General features: G+C 45.4%; 1 protein-coding gene across 2 annotated transcripts in view; it reads left to right on the top strand.

Annotated features, from left to right (window-relative positions):
- Positions 1–23207, top strand: part of LOC138968293 (UDP-glucose 6-dehydrogenase-like) — an 88289-nt gene that overhangs the window by 58393 nt on the left and 6689 nt on the right. For both annotated transcript variants that reach the window (XM_070340853.1, XM_070340852.1), the window contains exons 3-11: positions 5240–5377; positions 7286–7450; positions 14994–15191; positions 17531–17678; positions 18483–18577; positions 21094–21224; positions 21439–21534; positions 22009–22052; positions 22246–22337. In XM_070340853.1, the coding sequence (XP_070196954.1) occupies positions 5240–5377; positions 7286–7450; positions 14994–15191; positions 17531–17678; positions 18483–18577; positions 21094–21224; positions 21439–21534; positions 22009–22052; positions 22246–22337 (1107 nt within the window). The remainder of the gene's footprint in view (positions 1–5239; positions 5378–7285; positions 7451–14993; positions 15192–17530; positions 17679–18482; positions 18578–21093; positions 21225–21438; positions 21535–22008; positions 22053–22245; positions 22338–23207) is intronic.

Below are 23207 nucleotides of genomic sequence, written 5' to 3'. Positions count from 1 at the left end.
TCATCTTTTTCTCCATCATTTTCTAATTCCAAAAACATATAAATATGTTATATTTTGATTAAAAACAAGCTCTAAAAATTAAAAATATAAAAATTATGATTAAAATCAAATTTTTACGAAATCAATTTAAAAACAATTTTATCTTATTCCTTGATTCCAAAAACATATAGATATGTTATGCTATATGTTATGTTTGGATTAAAAACAAGCTCAGAAAGTTAAAAATAATAGAAATAGAGAAAAGCTCGCTATCCTGCTCAGTGCAACCACTACCGCGCTAAACTGGCTTGTCAATTTCACTGCCTTTTCCACAAGCAGTCTTGGTGAAAAAATGCAGTGTGTTCAGTTTGATTCTGTGAGTTCGACAGCTTGACTAAATGTAGTAATTTCGCCTTATGTGACTGGGTGGGCGAGTGGTAACGCACTTGCGCTCGGATGCGAGAGGTTGCGAGTTCGACCCTGGGTCAGGGCGTTAGCAATTTTCTCCCCCCTTTCCTAACCTAGGTGGTGGGTTCAAGTGCTAGTCTTTCGGATGAGACGAAAAACCGAGGTCCCTTCGTGAACACTACATTGGGGTGACTGCACGTTAAATATCCCACGATTGACAAAAGGGTCTTTCCTGGCAAAATTGTATAGGCATAGATAAAAAATGTCTACCAAAATACCCGTGTGACTTGGAATAATAGGCCGCGAAAAGTAGGATATGCGCCGAAATGGTTGCGATCTGCTGGTCGATGTGAATGCGTGATGTATTGTGTAAAAAAATTCCATCTCACACGGCATAAATAGATCCCTGCGCCTTGAAACCGAGTCTGGAGATACGCGCGCGATATAAGACTTCATATAATTACGCGACTTGTTTCTAGTTGCAGGAGACCCCTCTAATGAGAAACACCTTCCAATGTAGGACATCTCCTGTACTCCTGGGCTTTATTTATTATCTTAAAATCAGGAAGTTTCAAATTGTGACCTGCTGTGACTAGTTTCAAATTGATGGAGATATTTCTTGTTGAAATAAGTCTTCGAGTCTTTTTTACATTTAGTCAAGTTTTGACTAAATGTTTTAACGTAGAGGGGGGAATCGAGACGAGGGTCGTTGTGTATGTGTGTCACTGTGTGTGTGTGTGTGTGTGTGTGTAGAGCGATTCAGAGAAAACTACTGGACCGATCTTCATGAAACTTGACATGAGAGATCCTGAGTATGGTATCTCCAGACGTTTTTTTTAATTTTTTTGATAAATAGCTTTGATGACGTCATAATTATCCGGCTTTTTGTGAAAGTTGAGGCGGCACTGTCACGCTCTCATTTTTCAACTAAATTGGTTGAAATTTTGGTCAAGTAATCTTTGACGAAGTCCGGACTTTGGTATTGCATTTCAGCTTGGAGGCTTAAAAATTAATTAATGAGTTTGCTCATTAAAGTTGTCATTAAAATCGATTTTTCGCAAACAGACTTAAAATTGATTGCATCGTATTCTTCATCATATTCTGAATCTAATAATATAATACATATGTCATGTTTACTCTTAAAATGTGATCACCAGTAACGAAAATAGATGAATTAGTCTTACGATAAAAATGTAAGAAATCGATCCAAAAATGATTTCATCTTATTCTTTATCATTTCCTTATTCCAAAAACATATAGATATGATAGGTTGTATTCAAAACAAGCTCCGAAAGTTAACAAGAATATAGAAAAGCGTGCTTTCCTGCTTCTATATATATATACGACTAGTGTCTGTCTGTCTGTCTGTCTGTCTGTCTATCTGTACGCGATGCACGGCCACAGTTCTCGGTCGATCTTTTTCAAATTTGGACACCGTATTCAGCTACACCCCGGACACAATATCATCGATGAGATATTTCAACACGTGCTCTCAGCGCGCAGCGCTGCGCGCTGAACCGATTTTTTGGGTTTTTTTGTTTTTGTTGTTGTCGGGATCCACTACCAGTAACTCTTCCTTATCTTCTCCAGTGTTTTCAGCCACAATTATCTCCCTTCCTCCGTGTGGCGTCAATCCATATTCCCGTTACTACGTTACTATTTTCAGAAGCTCACTGCACGTTACTATTTTTAGAAGGTGTCCAGTGTTTTGCGCGTTTATCTCCTTTCCTTCGTGCCGGGTCCCAGACGCAGCCTGGTATTCGGCTCTACTTCTTCCCGGCGAAGCCGGTACCCGGCGAAGCGGGTAATCATCTAGTAGCTCAATACGTTTGTATACGCTACCGCGCTATTCTGCCGTGTTAATTTCACTGCGTTTTGCACGTGGAAGGTGAGCGATTTCCTTCTCGCGGAGACTGACGAAGCTGTACTGTCTTGGTGAAAAACTACAGTGCGTTCAGTTTCATTCCGTAAGTTCGACAGCTTGACTAAATGTAGTAATTTCGCCTTACGCGACTTGTTTATCAATGTTCTGCATAATTTTCTCTTTTCTTTTTTATTTTGTTTTTTGATCTTATGTAGGCAAATTGTAAGTGTGTAAGTATTTCTAGTATATATAGACCTTTTCTTTTTTTCTTTCTTGATCCTCCCCAAACCATCCCAAACAGAATTTTCTTTTTCTGTTCTCCCCTATTTTGTTTTCTTATTTGCCATTTTTTGGCGCTTGTTTCTGGTCTTGATCTTACCACGCGGGCTAATTGAAAGCTTGTTGTACAGGTATTCTTCCCATTAAATCAAACTTTGGGATGGCATGGCTTGTGTGTGTGTGTGTGTGTGTCTGTGTGTGTGTGTGTGTGTGTGTGTGTGTGTGTGTGTGTGTGTGTGTGTGTGTGTGTGTGTTCATGCATGCACCTGTCTGTCTGTAATAGTTTCTGTATTGTTAACCAGTCTCTTTAAATCTTGCTATAAAAATACTGTCCTTTGCACATCAAGGGAACTATGATTCTCTTTTATGTTATTTACCTGCTTTCATATGAAAGAATTTTAAATGGCAACAGTGGCATTTTATGATAGATTAAAAATAAAAAACATGATGTTTAAAGCCATATGTACTCGATGACTATACACGCTAATTGCTTTACCAACAGCTGGAGACAGACTAAATTAAGTTCCCTGCAAAATATTGTGGTCTAGGACCCCTTAAATGTTGAGATATTTGAATTTTCATTTTGATCTGGATCGTCCTATTTATAGATTTGGCAACACAGGTAACGTTGATGCAAGGGAGAGAACACCGCGGCTTTGTTGACATCCTCACTTTTTCAGAGGCTAGAACAAGCTGTAATGCATGTATTATGGTCCGCGCATGGTGACGTATCGTCATTATATGGTCTTATGGTGCGTTTGACATCGATTGTGGGCAAACTACACTTTGTAAACACGGGAGTGCGTTAGTATGCCTTTAAACATGTGCAACAAACTTAATGTCAAGCTATAAGCTAGTTCAGTATATTAAAAATGTAACAGCTTGAGGTGAGGCTTATCACATATCGAAACTTACTTGTAAATCCATCTACAGTATGATACTCGAATATCGACTAGCTATAATATAGCTTTTTCTGACTGCAAATCTAACAGACACACACACAGATAAACTAACAAACACCGATGCATGCCTGCATGCACTGCCTCACACACACACAGTCACACACACACACACACACAGTCACACACACACACAGTCACACACACACACAGTCACACACACACACACACACACACACACACACACACACACACACAGTCGCACACAGTCACATACACACAGTCACACACACACAGTCACACACACACAGTCACACACACACAGTCACACACACAAACAGTCACACACACACAGTCTGCACACACACAGTCTGCACACACACAGTCACACACACAGTCCCAAACACACACAGTCACACACGCACAGTCACACACACAGTCACACACACACACAGTCACACACACAGTCCCAAACACACACAGTCACACACGCACAGTCACACACACAGTCACACACACACAGTCACACACACAGTCACACACACAGTCACACACACACACAGTCACACACACAGTCACACACACAGTCACACACACAGTCACACACACAGAGTCACACACAGAGTCACACACACAGTCACACACACACAGTCACACACACAGTCACACACACAGTCACACACATACAGTCACACACACAGTCACACACACACAGTCACACACACAGTCACACACAGTGACACACACAGTCACACACACAGTGACACACACTGTCACACACAGTCACACACAGTGACACACACAGTCACACACACAGTGACACACACTGTCACACACAGTCACACACACAGTCAAACACGCACAGTCACACACACAGTCACACACACAGTCACACACAGTCACACTCACACACAGAGTCACACACACACACACACACACACACAGTCTGCACACACACAGTCTGCACACACACAGTCACACACACAGTCACACACACAGTCACACACACACAGTCACACACACAGTCACATACACAGTCACACACACAGTCACACACACACAGTCACACACACAGAGTCACACACAGAGTCACACACACAGTCACACACACACAGTCACACACACAGTCACACACACACACAGTCACACACACAGTCACACACACACACTCACACACACACAGTCACACACACACACAGTCACACACACAGTCACACACACAGTCACACACACAGTCACACACACACAGTCAAACACACACTGTCACACACACCGTCACACACACCGTCACACACACAGTCACACACACACAGTCACACACACACACATACACATGGACACATACAAAGCAACGTGTTTTAAGCTTACACTTTGTTTCACTTCATGAATAGACAAACACACATATCCATGTAACACCTTCCCAATACCCCCTCTCACACACACACACACTCATTACTCACACACACACACACACACATACACACACACACACACACACTCATTACTCACACACACACACACTCATTACTCACACACACACACACACTCATTACTCACACACACACACACACACACACACACACACACACACACACACACACACACACACACCACCACCACCACCACTTACCCAACCCCACTCACACACACACACACACACACACTGACACTCACCCACCCTTCAAAATTAAAAAAAAAATATATATATACCCTGCACAACCCACTGACTCCTTCCCCCCCCCCCACACCCTCTCACACTCACTTACACCAAAGAACACAACAAGCATAACATACTGTACTTTCCTTTCAGCCCAGCCTGGACGAGGTTGTGAAGTCGTGCAGAGGGCGCAACCTGTTCTTCTCCACCGACGTTGACCAGGCCATCCTGGAGGCCGAGCTCATCTTCATCTCCGTCAACACCCCCACCAAGAACTATGGCCTGGGCAAGGTAAGGGGAATTTGTGTGTGTGTGTTTGGGGGTGTGCATGCATGCGTGTGTGTGTGTTTGGGGGTGTGCATGCATGCGTGTGTGTGTGTGCATATGTGTGTGTGCGTGTGTGTTAATATTTATCTTCATCTTTGTCAACACCCCAACCAAGAACTATGGCCTGGGAAAGGTAAGGGGAATTTGTGTGAGTGAGGAGGGGTGTACGTGTGTGTGTATGTGTGTGTGTTAATTAATTTATCTTCATCTCTGTCAACACTCTTACAAAAAACTATGGCCTGGGAAAGGTGATAGTGAAAGGGGGCCTGGTAGCTCAGTTGGTAGAGCACTGGACTTGTGATCGGAAAGTCGCAGGTTAGAATTCGGGCCGGGATGGACACCGGTCAACATTATGTACAAACCTAGAGACTGAAGCCATGTCCCACCCCCACGTCGCCAGAATGGCACGTAAAAGACCTTGGTCATTCTGCCATAAGTGCAGGTGGCTGCAGACACTTGGGTAGTGCGACTCTGTTGCTGCTAGCTTTCCCCTGGGAGGAAGCGACCCGAATGTCCCACCAATGGGACTATAAAGTAATGAAAAAATGAAATGAAATACATTTACTTTCATAAAGCACTTGGGTTGTGTGTGCATTGTGCAAGTTTGTCTGTATCTGTGTGTGGCCTGCCACCAGCAGTGTTGTTCCAAGTTTGTCTGTATCTGTGTGTGGCCTGCCACCAGCAGTGTTGTTCCAAGTTTGTCTGTATCTGTGTGTGGCCTGCCACCAGCAGTGTTGTTCCAAGTTTGTCTGTATCTGTGTGTGGCCGGCCACCAGCAGTGTTGTTCCAAGTTTGTCTGTATCTGTGTGTGGCCTGCCACCAGCAGTGTTGTTCCAAGTTTGTCTGTATCTGTGTGTGGCCTGCCACCAGCAGTGTTGTTCCAAGTTTGTCTGTATCTGTGTGTGGCCTGCCACCAGCAGTCTTGTTCCAAGTTTGTCTGTATCTGTGTGTGGCCTGCCACCAGCAGTGTTGTTCCAAGTTTGTCTGTATCTGTGTGTGGCCTGCCACCAGCAGTCTTGTTCCAAGTTTGTCTGTATCTGTGTGTGGCCTACCACCAGCAGTGGTGTTCCAAGGCTCAGCGGACAATTGAAAATAAGTATAGTGCACGTGCATCTGAGACTTTGCATGAAATGACCTTAATGCTGACTTTGCATGAAATGACCTTAATGCTGACTTTGCATGAAATGACCTTAATGCTGACTTTGCATGAAATGACCTTAATGCTGACTTTGCATGAAATGACCTTAATGCTGACTTTGCGTGAAATGACCTTAATGCTGACTTTGCATGAAATGACCTTAATGCTGACTTTGCATGAAATGACCTTAATGCTGACTTTGCGTGAAATGACCTTAATGCTGACTTTGCATGAAATGACCTTAATGCTGACTTTGCATGAAATGACCTTAATGCTGACTTTACGTGAAATGACCCTAATGCTGACTTTGCGTGAAATGACCTTAATGCTGACTTTGCGTGAAATGACCTTAATGCTGACTTTGCGTGAAATGACCTTAATGCTGACTTTGCGTGAAATTACCTTAATGCTGACTTTGCATGAAATGACCTTAATTGAGCGCAAAGTCGCTTTCAGTTCACTGCCAAAGCTTCCCCAAAAGCGGCGTATGGCTGGCTGAATGGCGGGGTATAAACGGTCATACACGGGGTAGTTTCAGCCCGTGAACGAAGAAGAAGAATTAAGTGCCAAAGCTTCTTGCAGTCAGCCTCATGAAGTTCTAGACTTCGCAAAGTCGTCTTTGCCCAATTAATTTGAGGCTTTGCCCAATTAATTTGAGGCTTAACAGCATACTAGGTGTACTATATTTGCTCGGATTTTGTTCACCTCAGCGTTGTGTTTTTGTATTTTTAAAGGGCCGTGCAGCAGATCTGAAATTTGTGGAGTCATGTGCTCGGCGCATTGCGGAGATCGCCAAGAGCTCCAAGATTGTGGTGGAGAAAAGCACAGTCCCGGTAAAAGCGGCTGAAAGCATCACCAACATCTTGAAAGCCAACGTCAAGCCCGGCATCAAATATCAGGTAAGTGTCAATGAGTGAATGTGGGAGTCGCAGCTCATGAATGCACAAGAAGAAGAAGTAGTATGTGTGACAGCTGTCAGAGTGTTACAGACCAGAGAATCAGCATTAAACCACTGTCAACAGGTGACTCTCACAGAATCATACCAATGGATCGAGGTACTAGATTGTAAAAGCGGCGGCACGCATTGTCCAAGAGTTCATTGACAGTTGAGTTGTTGGATGTATGGTAGAAGCTGATGTACTACAAATACCAGACATTTAATATCATATTCTTACTCCGAATCACATTAGCATTGAGTCACCTGAGATGCTTATCACTGAAAAACGCTTACCCGGCTAAAGAATTTAAAGGGAAGCAACCCCATCACCAAAACGAAAGTGAAAGTAGCTTTGGTAATGGGCCAGTACACCGGGAGTTACCTCCCATACGGGTGTATGCCACGTCACTTCCTCTAGGAACACGTGCCTATTATCATACGTCTTTTTCACCTCGGAGAGGACGGTTCACTTTTTGACGCTCTGTGGCTGACCTTGTGTGTTTGAGTGACACCCGCCGGCCACGTTACCCAGCTTGTCTGCTCGCCTTGCCTACAGTTTGGTGAGCTCGTTCCCGTTTGTTGTTGGTTGTTTGCGCTGTTTCGTTACTGTACGTTGTCCGTTTTTTACGGACTTGTGTGTCAGTGACTTGCGTGTTTCGCCATTTTGTTGTGTGAGTTAGTTAGCTAACTCGTGTGACTTTGCTAGTAGCTCTGCGTGCCCTCTTTCTGTTTGGGCAAGTGTAGCTTTAGTATTTTGTTGACGCGTAAGCGTGTGTGTTTACTGTGTTTTCAGTCGTTTTGACTTACGTTTCAGTAAATCTTTTTGGCTTTGCCACGTGTTGTTGACGTTTGTGTCAGTGTCTTGCGTGTCGCCATTTTGTTGTGTGAGTTAGTTTTCTAGCTCGTGTGACTTTGTTTGTAGCTCTCCGTGCCTCTGCTTGTGGGGCAAGTTTAGCTATAGTATTTTGTTAACGCATTAGTGCGTGTGTTTACTGAATTTTCCAGTCGTTTAGACTTATGTTTCAGTAAATTTTTTCGCGTTGCCACGTGTTGTTGTCAACATGTCTGATTCAGACAAGCGCCGTGGCAAGTCGGACCCCAAGGGGAAAATTAAGGCTAAGTCTTCCTCTTCCAAAGCAACGTTACTTGTTACAGACCAAGAGCGTAACACTTTGTTGGCTGTACCAATTTCGGCGCCTAGCGCTGTTACTACTTCTGCTTCTTTTGCGGCGCCTAGCGCTACTGTTACTTCTGCACCTGTCTCTACATCGGAGACTTCGTCTTCTTTGTTAGCACCTGGACAAGGTGCGTTGGTTTCCTCTCTGTTAAAGTCACTGGTTCCAGAAATCCGCAGCTTGGTGCAGGCAGAATTTCAGCGTTCCGTCGCCAGCAGTTCGGCGTTTCCGGCATCTGGCAGTGACGTCCGGGCATTGGCTTCCGTGTCTTTGTCCTCCACTTCCGGCTTGGAGCAGCGTCCTCCCTCTTCAGCGTCGGTTGGTAAGCAGAGCTGGTCCGATAGCCCTCGTGAGGCGCCTGGACGTTCTCCTTCGGGGGACAGCTCTTTCGCATCGGGTCACGACCGATACCTTGCTGATCTTTCATTTCCGGCGATAACCTACGAGGCCCCGGACTTGTTCGAACAGCGGCGGCAGTCGGTTTCGACTGCCGCATTTCCGGCACTTGCCGGAAGTGATGATCCGTCCGCTCCGGCACGCTACGGCGGTCGCGGCAGGATGGAGTATTCACTGACTTCCGGTCCTTCCGGATCGCGAAGTCAACCAGTGCAGTCTTCACTTCCGCATTTTGCGGTTCCGTTGACTACACTTCCGGTTTCGGCCGGAAACGCTTCTTCCTCTTCTGGTGGTTCCTTCCGGATACCAGATAGTGGATTACAGCGTGCGCCTTCCGGCTTTCAAGCGCCTAGGCTTGAGCAGGCATCACTCCACTCAGTCGGGGGAGTGACGTCAGCTCATCCAGCTCCGGTTTTTGCGGATGGTCGTCCTGCTTACCCTTTACCTTCACAGGATTTTGGGCGGCAGGATGACGTTAGTGCTCAGGCTTTTCCGGTTTCCGGTTTGCCAGGGCATGCTTCTGCTTCCGGAACTGGTGACTTCGGTCAGGGTTCCACGTGTGACTATTCTGATGCTCCATCAGTGGTCAGCGAGGAGTCGCGGGGCGTGTTTCCGTCGAAGCTCAAGGCTGTTCTTGACGTCGCGGCGGAAGTAACGTCTCGTTATTTTCCTGAAGGGGTGGTGGCTGCGGACTCTTCCGCATCATTCGTTCCTTCTGCCATGGCGGACTTCCGGCCGGCACAGGAGGATGTTTCTTCCTTCCGGTTCGCCGAGTCTCCGTCAGTGGCTTACCAACTTTCGCATTCACTGGTTCGTCCAGCACATGCGGGGAGTGGTATTCGGCCAGTGCCTGTTCCGTTACTGCTTCCTTTTGGTCCAGTTCCGGAATCAGCTCAGCAGTGGGTGGCTTCAGCTGCCCAAGCCTCTTCCTTCGTGCCTACGGCCAATAGGAAGCTTGGCATGCCCAATCAGAGCCAGAATTGGCTGGCGTCTTTTGCACTCCCTAGGGCTACCCTTCCGGTTTCCCGGGAATTGCTGCCTCTTCTGACTAAACCGATCAAGCGTGATTCGGTTTTGCCGGTTTCCGAGGCTTCCCTCCTCTCTGCTGAGGAGGTTGGACGTCGGCAGATCGAACTGTCCTCCATTGCGGAGACTCTCGTTCGGGCTCTGTCTCGGGCATTGACCGATTCGCTAGTTCCTTTCACTCTCAGTGAAGAACAGAATGCGGACGATGTCTCTGCGCTTTTGGCCGCATTGGCCAAGGTCAATGAGGAACAATTGCGTCTTTCCTCCCTGCAGTACACCCAAGCGGTACTCTGCAGGAGGGATCTCTTCCTCTCGCAGTCCCAATTCACGGAACTGGCTACTAGGGAGACCTTGAGAGTCTCCCCGGTCTCAGAGGAGTCTCTCTTCTGTCCGCTGGCACTGGATGCCAGACAGAAGGAGATTCAGTCAAACAAGGACAGTCAGTTCCTTGACTACACTCTGAAGGGGGTGAAACAGTCTCAGCCTTCTAAACAGAAGCAGGCTCAGACATCGTCTAACCCCAAGCCAGCTCAGAAGCGGCAGGCTCCGCCGGCCGCTCGTGGTGGGAAGAAGAGGACGGCATCGGGGAGGGGGCGTGGCGGCTCTGGAAGTAAGCCACACCCCCAATGAAGCGCTCCCGATCTCACCTCCCTCCCGCCCTCCACCTTGGTGATGGCGGGAGGCCCCTCCCGGGCACTTTCTCGTTGGATGTCGGTAGTAGACAGCCAATGGATTGTGGGAGTGGTGAGATCGGGCTTCCGTCTACTCTGGCGGGAGGAAAAGGCGCCTCTTACCCGAGTGCCTCCGCGGTTCAAGCCCCCCTTCTCGCAGGAAGCACGTTCCGTCTTGCAGTCGGAAATTGCCTCCCTGGAGCAGAAGGGCGCGGTGGAGAGAGTTCGGGTCCACAGCTCCCTGGGATTTTACGGGCGTCTGTTCGCTGTTCCCAAAGCATCAGGAGGATGGCGTCCCGTGTTGGATTTATCTCTCCTCAATACTTTCTTGAGGGAGATAAAATTCAAGATGGAGACGCCAGCCTCTGTCCGAGACTCTCTCCGCCCAGGAGACTGGGTGACCTCGATCGATCTCACGGACGCATACTTTCACATTCTTATGCATCCGGCCGACCGGAAATGGCTTCGTTTCCGGTGGGGAGATCAGATCTACCAGTTTCGCGCACTCCCTTTCGGGCTGTCTCTCGCACCATGGATTTTCACCATGGTGGTGAGACAGGTCTGTGCACTGGTGAGGTCCCAGGGTATCCGTCTGCGGGCTTATCTGGACGACTGGCTCATCATGAACCAGTCCCAGAGCGGCTGTTCGCAGGATACCCTGACGGTTCTTCGAGAATCCAACTCGTTGGGGTTCTCGATCAACCGGGTAAAGTCGGAGCTGACCCCGTCACAGACATTCACTTATCTGGGGATGTCTTTCGACACGGTCGCTTGGACTGTCCAGCCTTCTCAGAGAAGGGTGGACAAGCTCCAAGCCCAGATTCGCTCCACTTTACCTCTCCTGATGGCTTCCATCCGCTCGCTCGCCTCCATCTTGGGGCAGATGGAGTCTATGGCTCTTCTGGTTTCACTGGGCCGGGTCCACAAACGTCCGCTTCAGTTCGCGCTGAAGCCGTTTGTGGACTCTCCTCTGGTGGACTGGGACGCCCTCATCCCTTTGCAGGGATGGTTCCAGTCTGCGACCCTTCCGTGGTTGGACACGGAGTGGGTCTGCAGAGGTGTTCCGATCGTCGTGCCCCTCCCCGACCTGGACCTCTTTACAGATGCGTCCAGGGAGGGTTGGGGGGCACATACAGATCTTCAGACTACTTCCGGTCTGTGGACGACGGAGCAGTCCTTGTGGCACATCAACTTGCTGGAGCTAGAGGCAGTTGCTCTAGCTCTGGCCAAGTTTCTGCCCTCCCTGTACGCCAAACATGTTCGTCTGTTTACAGACAACATGACAGTGGCGGCGTACATCAACAAGCAGGGAGGCTCGCGGTCCCCGTCTCTCTCGGAGAGGGCTTGCGAGATCCTGGTGTGGTGCTTTCAGCATCATATCACGATCTCGGCCAGGTACCTTCCAGGGAGGCTGAACACTTTGGCGGATGCGCTCAGTCGTTCCGGTACAGTGCTTCAGTCGGAGTGGACGATCACTCACGGGGCACTGCTTCGCCTTTGGGCCCAGGTCCAAAAGCCTCTGGTGGACCTTTTTGCCACAAGGTACTCAAAGAGGCTTCCGGTGTTCGTCTCGCCATTCCCGGACCCTCAGGCATGGCGAGTGAACGCTCTGGACTTTCCCTGGACGGGTCTGGAGGCGTACGCCTTTCCTCCCTTTCCGTTACTCAGCCGAGTAATCCGGAAAGCGGAGATGGAGGAGCCGGCCCTTCTTCTTCTGGTCGCTCCTCTGTGGCCGTCGCAGGTCTGGTTTCCAGATCTTCTTCGGCTCGCCCAAGGGCCCCCCATTCCTCTCGCACTCGTGCGAGGGGAACTAGTGCAGCCCCGAACAGGCATTCCACACGAGGAGCCCAGTCTTCTGAAGCTTCACGTGTGGAAGTTGTTCGGGACTCGCTGAAGCGCTCTGGGGCGTCGTCTTTGACTCTGGACTTGGTGGCTCGCTCGCATAGAGCGTCCACCTCTTCAGTTTATGCTTCCCACTGGAAGGCATGGACTGCCTGGTGTTCAGCTAGAGGGGTGAGTTCGGTGGCTCCGCGCTCTATTCAGGTCGCTAACCACCTCTCTTTCATGTCTTCGCAGGGCGCCTCAGTCTCCTCGTTGAGGGTCCGGCGCTCCGCTATCTCGGCGACTCTTAAGCAGATTGGTCGTTCTGTTCGAGTCGGGGGCGTTATAGCTGCAGTCATTAAAGGGGCTGCTCTTAAGGAAGCTAAAGCTCGTTTGCCCGCTCCCAAGTGGGACTTGTTTTTAATCCTGGAATTCCTTCGTTCTGCGGATTTTGAGCCTTTAAGCGAGGCCAGTCTGTTCAATGTCACTCGCAAAGCGCTGTTTCTCCTTTTGTTGGCTACGGCCCGACGGGGTAGCGAGGTCCACGCCCTGTCGGGTCAGCCTGGAGATATCTCCTTTGAGCCGGACGGTTCCGCATCTTTGCGTTTCCGGCCTGATTTCCTGGCCAAGAATCAGTCTCCGGGGCAGGCCTCTCCGCTGGTTAGAGTTAAGGCTCTGACCAGCGCGTTGGCCCCGGATGACCCCGATTCGGTCAATTGCCCTGTGAGGGCACTTCGTCTGTACTTAGCCCGGACTCAGCCGATTCGGTCTAGTTCTCAGAAGTTGTTGTTTATCTCTCTCCTTACTAGGCGCGAGAAAGATTTGTCGAAGGTAACGTTGGCCCGGTGGGTGTCCTCGCTCATCAAGCAGGCTTATGAGTGGAGTCGCACAAAGAGGGGGGGGGTTATGCCCTCCTTGCCACTTGACTCGGCCCGAGCCCATGAAACGAGGGCGTGGGCATCCTCTCTGGCAGTTCTGCGCTCCAGACGTCTAGAGGAGGTGCTGACAACTGCGTATTGGCGTTCCGAAGATGTTTTCATAAACTTTTATCTTCGGGACGTCACAGCTCTTCGACAGGATGGCTCCAGAGGCCTTCCAGCGCTCATAGCAGCAGGCCAGTTCCTGTCCAGAACTTGATGGTGAGTTTTGATTCATTTCTAGCCCACCGCCTTGTTGATGTTATCTGCTAATGTGATTCGGAGTAAGAATATGATATTAAATGGAAAATTTCCTAAATAAATTATCATTTAATTAATATACTTACCCGAATCACATACTGTATTCCCTCCCACCTGCCCCGCTTATGGTTTTAAGATTTTTTAAAGCCGTATGATAATAGGCACGTGTTCCTAGAGGAAGTGACGTGGCATACACCCGTATGGGAGGTAACTCCCGGTGTACTGGCCCATTACCAAAGCTACTTTCACTTTCGTTTTGGTGATGGGGTTGCTTCCCTTTAAATTCTTTAGCCGGGTAAGCGTTTTTCAGTGATAAGCATCTCAGGTGACTCAATGCTAATGTGATTCGGGTAAGTATATTAATTAAATGATAATTTATTTAGGAAATTTTCCATTATACACTTATCACTTGATAATGGTTTCCCTGTCAGCATTAGAAATAGATGATTGGATTGAGCTTCAATTGTTTGTTGTTGTTATTTTTTCTTTGTTTGTTTGCTGTGAACTGATCAGTGAGGGGAAGAGGGTGGGTGGTCGGTGGTCATTTGTTTTACAAAACAGTGTACAGGGTGACCCAAAAAGAGTGCAACCCATAAAAGTACTCACAACTGCTACAAATGTGAATGGATTGAGTTTATTTTTAACACACATCAACGTAAGATGATAACAATTAAGTTCTGAAAGTTGGAGTCATTTCGGTTGGGTGGTCCACATGTTAGCGACGTTGAAGGATATGCTCCAAATGTCCACCGCGTTGACGGAGACACTCTTGAATGCGCCGTACAAAATTGTCCACCTGACCTTAACCCCCCCGATTTCTATTTGTGGGGTTGTTTGAAAGACCAAGTCTATGAGGACAACCCCCAGACAATCATGGACTTGAAAGCTGCAATAACAACAAAGATCAGGAGGATTCCAAGGGCAGAGTGTGTCCGCTTGGTGGACAATTTTGCACGGCGCATTCAACGCAGTGGACATTGGAGCATATCCTTCAACGTCGCCAACATGTGGACCACCCAACCGAAATGACTCCAACTTTCAGAACTTAATTGTTATCATCTTACGTTGATGTGTGTTAAAAATAAACTCAATCCATTCACATTTGTAGCAGTTGTGAGTACTTTTATGGGTTGCACTCATTTTGGGTCACCCTGTAATGTAGACTTCAACACAGTTATTAATCTTGAATATTGGCTGTATAATGTGCACCAATTATCAAACAACCTCTTTGTCATCAGGTTCTGTCCAATCCCGAGTTTCTGGCGGAAGGTACAGCCATCGGCGACCTCCTGAACCCAGACCGTGTTCTGATTGGCGGAGAACAGACATCGGAGGGCCAGGAAGCCGTCAGTGCGCTGGGTTGGGTCTATCAGCACTGGGTGCCAAGGGAGAAAATCATCACCATGAACACCTGGTCTTCAGAGTTGTCCAAACTGGTGAGTTGCTCAACAGATGATGTTGGGACATAGCTGTGCTGGGTTGCTCTTGGTTGTGGACAAGTTGCACCCCTTTCAAAAAGGGGGAGGCAAATATTGTACGTGATCCGTGCAGGTAAGCGGTCATTATCACTGGGAAAAGTGATCTCTGATATGCTTTTTTTTTTTTTTAAGAAAAAGTGCATCATGACAAATGGATACTACAGAAAGTGCAGATCTGGGGCCAGTTTCATAAGATAGCAGTGAACCGACTGACAGTCGATCGACTGCCCAGTCGATCGACTGTGGTGAATCGCCGGGTCACCGAAAAGCGCGTTTCATGAGCGAATCACCGTCACCCGCGGACAACCGCAGTCGACCGACTGTACAGTAATCCGAATGGCCAAGTCGAGGGCTAAATTTAGCAACATTACCACTTCCGTTTGCTCATTCGCACGTGGAAATGGCCGATTTCGAAGAAAAAACTAGTCTCGGCCCGCTCAAAATAACAATGACCGAGACTTTCAGTAATTCCTTCGCGTGACGTCGAACCCTCTTACGCCATAATGTGACGTCTTCAAGACATAACCCTGACTTGTCTCCTGGATTACTGCGTCATGATAGATACATTTCGAAGAACAATCACAAGGTTTGGCTCACAATCCAAAAAAGTGTGTGCATTGTGCCATTGACTGTGCGGATAATTACATTTATTTTCGGTTTACCGCAGTAAGCCGAACACAGTGTTAGGGGGAGAGCTTCACCGTGTTTGGCCGACTTCCGGTGAGACGACCCGCAGTCGGCCGACTGAAATTTTGTTCGTGAAACCCGATAACGTCGGATTACTGTGGTTCTCTCGGACAACTGCAGTTGGTCGACTGTGTTTCTGGCTTATGAAACTGGCCCCTGAGCTCACTGTTCAGAGTGTAGTGTCAGCATGATTACTGGCCTTCTTGTTTATCTCACTGATTTTAAGGGGCAAACCTCTTCCAGGGCTGATACAATCCAGGACACTTATTTCTGAACAATGCCTATTCTTTGATTGGTTATCTGGAGTATGCACTGCTTTTGTGTGTGTGTGTGTGTCTGTACGTGTGTGTGTGTGTGTCTGTGCGTGTGTGCCTGCGTGCATATATTCTTGCATGTGTTACTGTGTGAGTGTGTCACAAAATGAACATCCCTAGCATCAGAAGAATGCAACTGATGTTGGAGTATAATATTATGTATCTTTTATTTTACGTATTGGATTAAGTATGGATTTAGTATATATATTATTATTATTATTATTATTATTATTATTGTGATCATTTTTATGCGCCTAATCTAGATATAGCCCTAGGCGCTTACATATTAATTTCTGCCGTTTGAAATGGAATTTTTTACAGACAGACAGACAAACAGACATTTTTGACTCACATGCGAAGCAAAAGTGAGTCTATGTACTCACCCGAGTCGTCCGTCCGTCCGTCCGTCCGTCCGTCCGGACGTCCGTCCGTCCGTCCGGAAAACTTTAACGTTGGATATTTCTTGGACACTATTCAGTCTATCAGTACCAAATTTGGCAAGATGGTGTATGATGACAAGGCCCCAAAAAACATACATAGCATCTTGACCTTGCTTCAAGGTCAAGGTCGCAGGGGCCATAAATGTTGCCTAAAAAACAGCTATTTTTCATATTTTTCCCATTTTCTCTGAAGTTTTTGAGATTCAATACCTCACCTATATATGATATATAGGGCAAAGTAAGCCCCATCTTTTGATACCAGTTTGGTTTACCTTGCTTCAAGGTCAAGGTCACAGGAGCTCTTCAAAGTTGGATTGTATACATATTTTGAAGTGACCTTGACCCTGAACTATGGAAGATAACTGTTTCAAACTTAAAAATTATGTGGGGCACATGTTATGGTTTCATCATGAGACACATTCGGTCACATATGATCAAGGTCAAGGTCACTTTGACCCTTATGAAATGTGACCAAAATAAGGTAGTGAACCACTAAAAGTGACCATATCTCATGGTAGAAAGAGCCAATAAGCACCATTGTACTTCCTATGTCTTGAATTAACAGCTTTGTGTTGCATGACCTTGGATGACCTTGACCTTGGGTCAAGGTCACATGTATTTTGGTAGGAAAAATGTGTAAAGCATGTGAGTCGTATGGGCTTTGCCCTTCTTGTTTACACACAATATATAACGCATTCACATCGGCCAGTAAAGCTCAGTAACCTATTAGGTGAGCATTCACCTTTCACGGCCTTTATATACTATGCTTTTAAGGACAGCTTTAAACATATGCCTTTATTTAAAACTCAGGTTTCTCATTTCAAATTTGAACCATGTTTTGTATTTCTGTCTACAGGCAGCCAATGCATTCCTGGCACAGCGTATCTCCAGCATCAATGCCATGTCAGCAATTTGCGAAGTGACGGGCGCTGACGTCTCAGAGGTGGCTCATGCCATCGGCACCGACTCCAGAATCGGCAACAAGTTCCTCAAAGCCAGCATTGGTATGTTGACACCACAAGACATTGTGTACATAATATGTTTGTCTGTTTGGCCTGATATTAATTAGCCCGGGGTCTTCAAAAGGAGGTTCCACTGTAAACAATTACCACTCTGCACACAACACAAACAAGCCTTTGAAACTGTGTGGAAGTTGAGGGATGTTCTTACATGTTTGTTGGATTTTTTATTTTTTTTATTTATTTATTTTTTTTTATTTATTGTCAAGATTATTTAGGAAAGTGACACTTCATGGTAATGTGTACAGACATGTTTCGTGTACTTTTTTTTTCTTTTTCTTTTTTCTTCTTCTTTTTATTACACTCACGAAACATGGACATTTTCTTACATGTTAAACTCAAGTTAAAGACTGGAGATTTCTGTAATGGTTACACAAACAGTTACTCAGGAGGGAAGTTATCTTTAACAACAGCAACAGGTGCAATGATAATAATACAAGTGATAAAATGATGAACACCTTAAAGTGATCTGTCTACCATGAAGACATTTGTCGTAGCACTTGCATACTTAGATAACTGGTTCTCCTTTAAAAAAAAAATTAGAAAAATTAAAACAATTAAAAATGTGAACTGTTCAGGTGTAGGTTTATTTCGCATGGAGACTGGCTTTGGCGGAAATATTGTCTACCTGTTTGAGTGTATCAACTGAACTGTTCAAATGTCTGTTTATTTCTTGTGGCAACAGGGTTTGGAGGGAGCTGTTTCCAGAAGGACGTTCTCAACCTTGTGTACCTGTGTGAATGTCTCAACTGAATTATTCAGGTGTATGTTTATTTCTTGTGGTGACAGGTTTTGGAGGGAGCTGTTTCCAGAAGGACGTTCTCAACCTTGTGTACCTGTGTGAATGTCTCAACTTGCCTGAAGTGGCCGCCTACTGGCAGAAGGTCAGTTTTTAATTTTTTTAAAATTTTCACAACTCTTCTTAATGTTTGGATATCTCTGAGAGCAAAATTAAAAGTGCCAAGTACCTGCTGCTACTTGACTTTCCGAATAGCACTGTAGCTTAATTGTTGTTGTTTATCACCATTTTTGTGCCCTGAGAATGGTAATGAGCATGCTTCTTACAACCCAGCCCCACCCCAACACTTAAAACAAGTCGCGTAAGGCGAAATTACAACATTTTGTCAAGCTGTCGAACTAACAGAATGAAACTGAACTCACTGCATTTTTACAGCAAGAGCGTATACTCGTAGCATCGTCAGTCCACCGCTCGATGCACAGGCAGTGAAATTGACAAGAAGAGCGGGGTAGTAGTTGCGCTGAGAAGGATAGCACGCTTTTCTTTATCTCTATTCTTTTTAACTTTCTGAGCGTGTTTTTAATCCAAACATATCGCATCTATATGTTTTTGGAATCAGGAACCCACAAGGAATAAGATGAAATTGTTTTTAAATCGATTTCGGAAATTTAATTTTAATAATAATTTTTATATTTTTAATTTTCAGAGCTTGTTTTTAATCCAAATATAACATATTTATATGTTTTTGGAATCAGCAAATGATGGAGAGTAAGATGAATGTAAATTTGGATCGTTTTATAAAAACAATATTTTTTTTACAATTTTCAGGTTTTTGAGTCACTTGAGAAAATGTGACTATGTAATCGGTCAGTGTTAGTCTGGCCGGCCGGCCGTCCGGCCGTCCGTAGACACCACCTTAACGTTGGACTTTTCTCGGAAACTATCAAAGCGATCGGGCTCATATTTTGTTTAGTCGTGACCTCCAATGACCTCTACACTTTAACGATGGTTTCGTTGACCTTTGACCTTTTTCAAGGTCACAGGTCAGCGTCAAAGGAAAAATGAGACATTTTATATCTTTTCTCGGAAACTATCAAAGCGATCGGGCTCATATTTTGTTTAGTCGTGACCTCCAATGACCTCTACACTTTAACGATGGTTTCGTTGACCTTTGACCTTTTTCAAGGTCACAGGTCAGCGTCAAAGGAAAAATTAGACATTTTATATCTTTGACAAAGTTCATCGGATGTGATTGAAACTTTGTAGGATTATTCTTTACATCAAAGTATTTACATCTGTAGCCTTTTACGAACGTTATCAGAAAAACAAGGGAGATAACTAGCCTTTTCTGTTCGGCAACACACAACTTAACGTTGGGCTTTTCTCGGAAACTATAAAAGTGACCGGGCTCAAATTTTATGTGAACGTGACTCATTGTGTTGTGAATAGCAATTTCTTCCTGTCCATCTGATGCCTCATATAATATTCAGAACTGCGAAAGTGACTCGATCGAGCGTTTGCTCTTCTTGTTAATGACCAAAGTCATTAATTAATTTTTAAGCCACCAAGCTGAAATGCAATACCGAAGTTCGGCCTTCGTCGAAGATTGCTTGGCCAAAATTTCAATCAATTTGATTGAAAAATGAGGGTGTGACAGTGCCGCCTCAACTTTTACAAAAAGCCGGATATGACGTCATCAAAGACATTTATCGAAAAAAAGAAAAAAACGTCCGGGGATACCATTCCCGGGAACTCTCATGTCAAATTTCATAAAGATCGGTCCAGTAGTTTAGTCTGAATCGCTCTACACACACACACACACACACACACACACACGCACACACACACACACATACACCACGACCCTCGTCTCGATTCCCCCTCTATGTTAAAACATTTAGTCAAAACTTGACTAAATGTAAAAAGGGGGGGGGGGGGGGTGTCTGTCTCTGTCTGTCTGTCTGTCCCCTTACAGTCCAACCTACAACCTAACCAAGCCCTATCCGAACACTTAAAAAAGGGGGAGGGGAGTGTCTGTTTGTCTGTCTATCTGTCTATCAGTGTGGCTGTCGGTATGTCTGTGTCTGAGTGTCCTGTCTCTGTGTCTGTATACATGTCTGTGATGAATGTTGTTTATACTGTCATGCCATAAGCAATGCAGCCACCACACACCTATATTGACATCATTTTTTCAATACAGTGAAATACCCCTTATAACGGACATTAAATAAACTGAGAAAATCAGGTCTTAACAAGAGGCAGTCTTAAATGGGGGTCCCGTCGCGATACTAACCTTCGTGGTTGAAAACGACGTTAAACACCAAATAAAGTAAAAAGTCTTAAATGGGGGTACATTTACAGAAATTATGAACAGGAAATCTGAAAAAGCACGCCGGTCGTAAAAAGAGGGAAGTCTTTAAAGGGGGGTCTTAAAAGGGGGGGTCTTAAAGGGGGGTCTTAAAGGGGGGTCTTAAAAGGGGGGGTCTTTAAAGGGGGTCTTAAAAGGGGGTCTTTAAAGGGGGTCTTAAAAGGGGGTCTTAAAGGGGGGTCTTAAAAGGGGGTCTTTAAAGGGGGGTCTTTAAAGGGGGTCTTAAAAGGGGGGTCTTAAAAGGGGGGTCTTAAAAGGGGGTTCCAATGTAATCATTGATCCCTCCAATGCAGGTGGTCGACATCAACGACTACCAGCGACGACGCTTCAGCAATCAGATCATCCAGCGTCTGTTCAACACAGTCACCAGTAAAACCATCGCTATCCTCGGCTTTGCCTTCAAGAAGGACACCGGAGACACCAGGTGAGCTTCTTCTAAACACCTTCTTTCGTAACACTTGTTGCTTTTTCAAATATTGAAAAACTGGCTTTCGCTCGCATTTCAATATATAAAAAAACTTGTGTAAATCTTGTGTGCCACAGCATTGCCATTTAGTATTATCTATTTCATGTGCACATAAAGTTTTGTTTTGAATTAAATTTAACATTAATGTATGTCTGATTGTTGTGTGTTTCAGAGAGTCGTCGGCTATTTACATCTGCCAGCATCTCTTGGAAGAGGGGGCCCATATCAACATCTATGATCCCAAAGTGAAAAAAGAACAGATTCTCAAGTGAGTGACCTAATATTACAAATTGTCCAAGACCCAGTGGACTCTTTTCCTTTCAATGGGTAAATGAAAAATACTGACAGAATGAGAGACAAATTCAGGTATATAATTCGGAGGAATCAAAAAAACAAGAATGGTATTGAAAGTTTATAGAAAACTTTAATTGACAAAATGAAATATTAAGCTAAACTTTCCATAAACTTACCGTTCTTCTTTTGTATTTTGTGATTGGTAAGATCAACTGTCTCTCTGTTTCAGATTTGTTTTGGAGGGTTTGATTTCTTTTGCTAAAGGTTGGGGCAGTATCATCTTTTTTTTCCTTTTCTTTTTTTCTTTTTTTTACATTTAGTCAAGTCTTGATCTTCCTTTCTTCTCAGTTGTGTGTCTGTGTGTTTGATAATGTCAAGCGGTATATTTATACATTCATTTGTTTGCAGCATAATTTTTAAACCTGTTTCTTATTTCTTGTATTTTCAGAGACCTGTCATCTCGTCCTGAGATCTTTGACAGCCCAGACAGACGTAAGATGATGTTCTATTGCATGTCTTCCAATAAATTCTGTTGAAACTATCGAAAAAGAAAAAAAAAGTTTTGTGTTGAATTTTTATTCAATATTCCTATCTTGTATTTTTTTTAAAATTAAAACTCTGTTAATGTACTAGAGAAATTAGAAGAACATGAGTTGAACTGTAACCTTGATGTTTTTCTTTTCAGTGAATGAGCTGGTCACCATCTGCCCTGATGCCTACACAGCTGCTGCTGACAGCCACGCCCTAGTCATTTGCACTGAGTGGGATGAATTTGCTGTAAGTGTGTGTGTCTGTGTCTGTCTGTCTGTGTGTGTGTTATGACAGTGTGTGCATGTGTCTGTCTGTCTGTTTGTCTGTGTGACAGTGTGTGTGTGTCTGTGACAGAGTGTGCATGTGTGTGACAGTGTGTGTGTGTGTGTGTGCAGGCATGTTTGTCTGTGTGACAGTGTGTGTGTGTCTGTGACAGAGTGTGCATGTGTGTGACAGTGTGTGTGTCTGTGTGTGTGTGCAGGCATGTGTGTCTGTGCATGCATGCCTGTGTGAATATGTGTGCATGTTAGGTTCCTTCCACAATCGATAAGATGTCTAACTCCACCTGGTAGAATTTTTAGATAAATCCACAAATCTCATGTGATAGGGTGACACAGTAGTCCCCCCTTTCACGGCAGCTGCTCTGCATTGACAAAGTTGTCTCCCTGCCTTGAGCGAGGGATATTTATAGTAGCACTACTTTATTATATGAAGTCTTATATCGCGCGCGTATCTCCAGACTCGGACTCAAGGCGCAGGGATCTATTTATGCCGTGTGAGATGGATTTTTTTTACACAATACATCACGCATTCACATAGACCAGCAGATCGCAGCCATTTCAGCACATATCCTACTTTTCACGGCCTATTATTCCAAGTCACACGTTTCTGGTACATGGGTAGACAGCTCACCTGTTAAATGTGGAGAGCAGTTTGTGATGGGGTCTGGCGGCTGTTGTCAGCTGGTATGCTCTTGCCAACCTTGCGCTCGCATAGCAATTTTGACAGGACTATTTGTTTAGCCCAAACTCTCCCCTGTTTGCCTGGCTTTGCCTCCAAAGGTAATTCCAGTGTTTCATGCACTTGGTTACAATCATATGGAAGAAAATTCTGACA

Source organism: Littorina saxatilis, linkage group LG6, assembly GCF_037325665.1.
Source record: "Littorina saxatilis isolate snail1 linkage group LG6, US_GU_Lsax_2.0, whole genome shotgun sequence".
Taxonomy (NCBI): Eukaryota; Metazoa; Mollusca; class Gastropoda; order Littorinimorpha; family Littorinidae; genus Littorina; species Littorina saxatilis.
Note: the sequence above shows the minus strand (reverse complement) of the source record. Positions and strands in the feature narration are given on the sequence as shown.